The sequence below is a fragment of the Mangifera indica genome, chromosome 11 (assembly GCF_011075055.1).
Source record: "Mangifera indica cultivar Alphonso chromosome 11, CATAS_Mindica_2.1, whole genome shotgun sequence".
NCBI classification, from domain to species: Eukaryota; Viridiplantae; Streptophyta; class Magnoliopsida; order Sapindales; family Anacardiaceae; genus Mangifera; species Mangifera indica.
In genome coordinates this window covers 11286752-11293707 of record NC_058147.1, presented here as the reverse complement: position 1 = coordinate 11293707, position 6956 = coordinate 11286752, and the positions used below count along the sequence as shown (strand labels likewise).

The window sequence follows — 6956 nt, the reverse complement described above, 5'->3', positions numbered from 1 at the left end:
CGTTGGTTTGAAGTGCTTGCTCAAGTGTCTCCTCCTTCTTCTTTTTCTTACGTTGTTCGTGTGCCTGAAGGGAACCAGCAAGCTCGTCGACTGTGAGCGTTGTTAGGTCCTTTGACTCTTCTATGGCACATACGACATTCTCGAAGCTGTCGGTTAACGACCTCAAAATCTTCTCCACGATCCGTGCATCGGACAACTTTTCTCCGTTTCGGTTGAGTTGATTCACCACGGTTTGAACACGCGTGATGTAATCGGAGACACCTTCTGACTCCTTCATCTTCATACCTTCCAACTCGCCGCGAAGAGTTTGAAGGCGGACTTGTTTAACTCGGTCGGCTCCTTTGTATGCAGTCGCCAATATGTCCCACGCTTCTTTTGAAGTTATCGCACTCGCAATCTTCTCAAAGCCTGACTCATCAACAGCTCGGAATAGCATGTACAATGCCGTCTTATCTTTTGATCGCGTCTCTTTCAACGCCTTATTTTGAGCCGCCGTATATCCTGCGGTAGTTTCTGGTTCTTTGAAACCTTCTTGAACCACCTCCCAACAATCAACAGAACCGAGAAGAGCTTTCATTTGGATGCTCCAATTCTCGTAGTTCACCTTCGTTAATCGAGGCAGCGGCACATTATTGGTTACACTCTCCATCGGCTCTGATACCAATTTGTAAACAATTGGTGGCTGCAAACTATGGACTTATGGAGACAGAATAATAATTTCTGAAGAGACACTTTATTCTCGATTCTGTTGTTCATCTTACAAGCAATACAATGATTTATTTATAGGTTATAGTCTTTCCTTCTAAAAACTGAAATAAACTTAATTATAGGCAATTCTATTAATAGCCATAAACCAAAATTAAAACCCACTATCACCTATAAAAGTAACTGCTGACTCTTAACATTTCATCTTCCTAAAAACGCTGAAATAACGCACTAATAAAAAACGGACATTTAATGTTTATTCAACAGTACGATCCCTTCTTCAATTTATAATCTCTCTTCTATATACTTTTTCTCTGTGGTGAAAAACCAGCTGCATGGGCAAATACCCTCAGATGTTGGCCTCCGTCTCCCTAAACTTGAAGAATTTTATGGTGGTGGTAACTATTTTACTGGAAGTATTCCTGTATCATTGCCTAATGCTTCTAACCTTCAGGCGATTGATCTTTCTGAAAATGGTTTCACTGGGAGCATTCCTGAAAATTTTGGCAGTTTGCAAGGTTTAATTTATCTTAATTTTCATGGAAATAGACTTGGAAATGGAGATCTCGGTGATCTGAGTTTTCTATCTTCCTTGGCTAATTGTTCAAATCTTAATAAAATACTCCTATTAGGAAATCGCTTTGGAGGACAATTGCCTAACTCAATAGGCAACCTTTCAACTCAGTTGAAATCACTTTCATTGTCATTCAATCTGATTCATGGAAATATCCCTGTTGAAATTGGAAACCTTGTTAACTTAAAGCTCCTAGAATTCGCAGAAAACTATTTGAGTGGTTTTGTTCCTGATGTTATCGGCAGGCTCAATAATCTAGAAGCGTTGTTTATGAGTGCAAACAATTTTTCTGGTTCTATCTCACTATCCCTGGGTAATTTGACTAAATTATTTGCCCTGAATATGGGAAAAAATAATTTTCAAGGAAGCATACCACCGAGTCTTGGAAATTGCCAAAAGTTGCAAATACTGGATTTATCTAGTAACAGGCTAAGTGGCTTCATACCCGAACAAGTTATCAGTCTTTCTTCCCTTTCAATTTATTTTAGAATGTCTGATAATTTTTTGACTGGTTCACTGCCACTTCAAGTGAGTAATTTGAAAAATCTTGCAGAGTTGGATATATCCAATAACAGATTATCTGGTGAAATTCCTACAAGTCTTGATAGTTGTACTAGTTTAGTGGTTCTGTATTTGGCAAATAATATGTTTGAAGGGGCTATTCCTCGATCTTTCAAAAGTTTAAGAGGTTTAGAGAAATTAGATCTTTCATCCAATAACTTATCTGGCCAAATTCCTGAATTTTTTAGTCAACTTTCATCTCTCAAGTATCTCAATCTTTCATATAATAAACTTGAAGGTGAAGTACCCAAGAAAGGGATATTTGCAAATGCAAGTGTCAATATTTCAGTTATTGGAAATGGCAAGCTTTGTGGTGGTGTTCCAAAATTGCTCCTACCTTCATGCTCGACGAAAGTTTCTAGAAGGCATATTAACAAAAAGGTAGTAATCTCAACAACAATAGGTGTCACAGGTGCAATTCTGTTGTTGATTTCTTTTGTTACATATTACAAAATGAAATCTTCACAGCCAACTTCCACCACATCTTCAATTGACAGTCAATTACGTTTATCCTACTTTGACATTTTAAGATCAACTGACAACTTTTCTAATGAAAATTTGCTTGGTGTGGGTAGTTTTGGTTCTGTCTACAAAGGTACTCTTTCTGGTGATGGAAAAATTGTTGCAATTAAAGTATTAAAACTTGAACATCAAAGAGCCTTGAAGAGTTTCATTGATGAATGTAATGCTTTGAAAACCATTCGACATCGGAATATCCTTAAGATCATTACTGTTTGCTCAAGTGTTGATCATGAAGGCAATGACTTTAAATGTTTTATCTTTGAGTTCATGCCTAATGGAAGTTTGGATAAGTGGCTACATTCCGTTCCCAATGAGCAACTTGGTAGAATCAAGAAGTTAAGTTTTATGCGGAGATTAAATGTAGCAATTGATGTTGCTTCTGCTTTTGATTATCTCCATAACCATTGTGAGATACCAATTGTTCATTGTGATCTTAAGCCGAGCAATGTGCTACTTGATGAAGATATGACAGCCCATGTTGGTGACTTTGGATTGTCCAAGTTCCTTTTTGAATCTTCAAATAATGTGTTAACATCAGCTAGTCTAAGAGGTTCTTTTGGTTACATTCCTCCAGGTATTAATTCTTTTCTTCAAAATCATAAATGAGTTTTAATTATTGATTATAGCTTTTCTAATCAAGTCGCTCTTCAAAAAGTTTTAAAATTTCTTGACTTTAAAATACCTTTTCTAGTAGAACTTAGTATTTCCAATATTATGTTTTGAATTTTATAACAACAAAAAATGATACAAAATTTTACTTTTAAAGAAAATGAAATTGTTCTAGATAATCCTTGATATATATTTTTTTATTCTTCCTTAGTACGGGAAAATACTATAACTTGCTAACGATGATGCCATCTTTTTCCTTTTGATTTGTATAGATAGATTCTCCACTAATGAACACTAGGACTCATTTCTTTGTTTTGTACACTGATTTGTAAAACTTTTCCATACATATACCTTTCCTTCAAAACAAAAGAAAAAATGGTTTAAATATCCCGAATAGTAGAACACAAAAGATAATACATAATTATTTTCTGATGCTTATATTTTTCACATACAATAGTAAAAAATGTAAATGTTTTGCTTGAAATTTTATATTTGAATATCAATTTCTTCTATATATTTCAAGTGCATTATGTGTCACTTTGATGTCTATTATAATCTCTGTATTGATATCTTATTGACCAATTTCGCATGTTGTAGAGTATGTGGATGGTCATGTCTCTAGACTTGGAGACATATACAGCTACGGAATATTGTTGTTAGAGATGTTTACAGGTAAAAGACCTACAGATGAACTGTTTAAAGATGACTTAAACATTCATAAGTTCGTTTCAATGGCTTTTCCAAACCATGTTATGGATATTGTTGACCCATCACTGCTCTTTGAAGAAGAAAATGAAGATGATAGAATGGAAGAAGCGATAGTGCGAAACTTTGAATCTCAAAGGAATAATAAAAAGAAAATGGAAGAATTCTTGCTTCCAGTGCTGAGGATCGGACTCACATGTGCCGCAACATCGCCAGGAGAGCGAATGAAGATGAATGATGTGGTCAACAATCTAAAAACCATACGAGACTCATTTCTCAAGTCTAAGGATAGAAACAGGGGAAGGAGGTAAATTCATTACATATCTCTCCTATTCCAAACATTGGTGCACTTTTTATATATTCCAGTGGCCTTCAATGGTTGTTTTGAAGCTAGTGTGGTTTAATTTCTTTTGTTTTAATTACGTGAAATTCATTACATAACTTTATAATGCTTTGTGTGTTCATGTTCAAACAATATCGCTTTCTTTTTTTTCCTTTTAATTTCTCTTATTTAATTTCTCCTATGCGTGGTATTTCACTTGGTGTTGATTTGTCACACCTCTTTTCGAATATATTCTAAATTTTCACCAATTTTCAAATATACCAACTGTTACTAATTAATGAAATCAATAACACAATTAATAAACAGTAATTAATTCATTTTAAAATAGAATTAGACTTATTGTCATCTATATGAAGTCAAGGGTGAAACTTGCACTACCAAGGGAAGATTTTCCCCTTTGTGTGATTGGCAAATGGTATCATATAATTAAGGGGCAGTTCTAATATCTATGATTATATATAAGGGTAGTGTTATGTGCATAATTTTGTATATAAACTGTTAAATCAAATTTACCTAGATGTTTTTACAAAAGTAACTAGTTATCCCCCAAACCCTATCGTAATGTCCAATCAGTTATCGGTGATAAGCAAAGGTTACATAGGTTTTAAGAACTAAATTGGTTGGACAACATTTATCTTATATTTTAAGAATTAGTACGCACATTGTCTCTAAGGCACTATGCTGACACATGAGTCTCTTAAGAACACATGTTGATTTTATTTCTTGTTATCAATTAATTTATTCAATTTTGAGCTTTGCACAAAACAGTATAAAGTAAAAACAATTAGAATTTGAAGATTTGGGCGTGTCTATTGCTATGTAATAAAAATTAAATGAAAATAAGTACAAGGAAATAAGACACTAGATTTCTAGGATTTCAAATTCTTTTTTCCATTACAATATATTCCTATTTCAATTTAACAACAGTACAATCATTTTGTTATCTTGATTTGAGGAAAATTTTCTTTTTCTCGCAAAATATTAGGTAGGAAGACTTTGATTGCTAGTCACTAGTTCAGGCATTTTAGAGTGTATTTAATTTGGAAAATGTTTTATTATTAAAATTGAAAGATTACCTTGTAGATAAAGTATCTGGAAGATTATTATGCATAAATAATTACTATATTTTATAAAATTTGATTAAAATTGGTAGGTATAAATAATTATTATGTTTGGTTAGAAGTAATAAAAGAATTTTAATATTTTATTTTACTTAAATGTCCTTGCATATAATTATTCTATAATTTTTTTTTGTTACTTATTATATTAATTGAAAATGAGATTATTTTTATCTTAGAAAATTAACAAATAAAAATATAATTATAATAAAATTAAGATTACCTTATTAATATTTTAATACCTAAAGTAGAAGTAGTAATAAGATTACTCCTTATATTTTCTATCACATTACCATGGATAATAGAAAATTATCAGAATCTTTTATTACTTATAAACCAAACAAAGTAATATAAGTAATAAATGATAGATTGCTAAAGTAATTTTTATCTATCCCAATTAAACACCCCCTTAAGCTTATTTAGAGATGTATCTAAAGTAGAATTTTTGTGGGCTACAAATTACCATAAAATATATGCCCTCCAATTTTGAAGTGCGAAGACAAGTTTAAAAACTTTAAGAATCTTCTACATGGAGATTTATTATATCTTTTGGTTTGTGACATGCAAGTTGACACTATTATGACTTTTTAAACTTCAAGTGGTGTAGCTATCTCATTGCTTCCTTTCCTTATGATATATGATAGGTCATGCACTGTTTGCATTGGTTGAAACATGTTTGTACTTGAAACTGCTCACATTGTGTAAAGACGACTTTAACAATTAGTTATCTAGGTCTTTAGATATCTTTTGAATGTCTTTCCCTTATATAGATTAAAGTTAATTACTTTTTCTAATTCAAATGATATAGGGAAGTTCAAAGTTTGAATCTTTTACAAATAGAAGAGAGATAAATAATGATCTTTTATTTGACTTTCCATGTTAGTTGGCAAGTGGCTTATGTTTATTTATGACTATATATGATGTTATTATACAACGTTTAGGGTCAAATAGGCATGTAGTTCACCATGATGACTTTCCATGTTAGTTGGCAAGTGGCTTATGTTTTTTTAAGGAACAGTACTGGAAGTACCTTGCCTCATTGGTAGAAGTTAGACTAAAGATGAACAATTTGTTGGAGGTGGCTTTTAGTGTTAATCTAAGAGTTCAACACTTTCATAATCTTTCTATTTTTCCAAGGAATAAGTGGTATCTATTTCTATATGGAATTTTCTTGTAAAGTGACATGCTTTAAATGTTTATATTCTATAATTGTAAGTTCCATGTTTCATCCTTCTATTAGATAGAAAAAGGTTCCAACATAAAGGCATACCATAGATATACAGGAAATTTCTTGCTTGTAAAATAGAGCTTAGTGTTAAGTTAGATGCCCTAGAGCCAATTAAATTTCACATTTATGGATGTTATTTTATTTTAATAATTAATAAAAGAATTTATTATTATTCAATTCATATGTTGACTATTTTTATGATTGTACGAATAATATGCCTTTAGAATGGTATAAGTGTGACAAAGGGATCAGATAACTGATCATGAAAACCCTATGTATGTATTAAATGGCCATTCTAGAAACATCATAATCTTAACATTGCAATGAATAAGGTCATGTGTAATGATGACGAGATTATCATAGTGTTGAACGACCCTACTAAAAGTGGTGGTAGTTCTCACGAGTCGAAGCTATTGTAGATAACTTGGTGTACATATGGGTTTGTTTATGCCTTAACAAAAATGCACTATTGACATGCACCTTAAGATGTTAGTTTTGCACTTGGTGGTGATGGTGTCGACCATACAAATGCATTGCATGTCTAGCACCATGAATAAAGGCATGGCACAGTTGGACAAAAAGATATCCACC

The 6956-nt window shown here is 32.4% G+C and overlaps 1 protein-coding gene across 1 annotated transcript; it reads left to right on the top strand.

The window, feature by feature from the left end:
* Nucleotides 1-1040: 1040 nt before the first annotated feature.
* On the top strand, nt 1041-4086 carry LOC123228711 (probable LRR receptor-like serine/threonine-protein kinase At3g47570). Its single transcript, XM_044654182.1, has 3 exons — nt 1041-1103; nt 1160-2936; nt 3569-4086. Exons 1-3 carry the CDS (start codon nt 1041-1043, stop codon nt 3985-3987), a joined length of 2259 nt encoding a protein of 752 aa, XP_044510117.1. The 3' UTR covers nt 3988-4086.
* Nucleotides 4087-6956: the final 2870 nt, after the last annotated feature.

What these genes read in the sequence shown, in the direction of transcription:
- LOC123228711 (XM_044654182.1), top strand. Translation starts at nt 1,041, where the DNA reads ATGGGCAAATACCCTCAGATGTTGGCCTCCGTCTCCCTAAACTTGAAG. An exon ending in TGAAGAATTTTATGGTGGTG is followed by an intron (nt 1,104 to 1,159) that starts GTAACTATTTTA and finishes TCTAACCTTCAG; the next exon opens with GCGATTGATCTTTCTGAAAA. An exon ending in TTTTGGTTACATTCCTCCAG is followed by an intron (nt 2,937 to 3,568) that starts GTATTAATTCTT and finishes CGCATGTTGTAG; the next exon opens with AGTATGTGGATGGTCATGTC.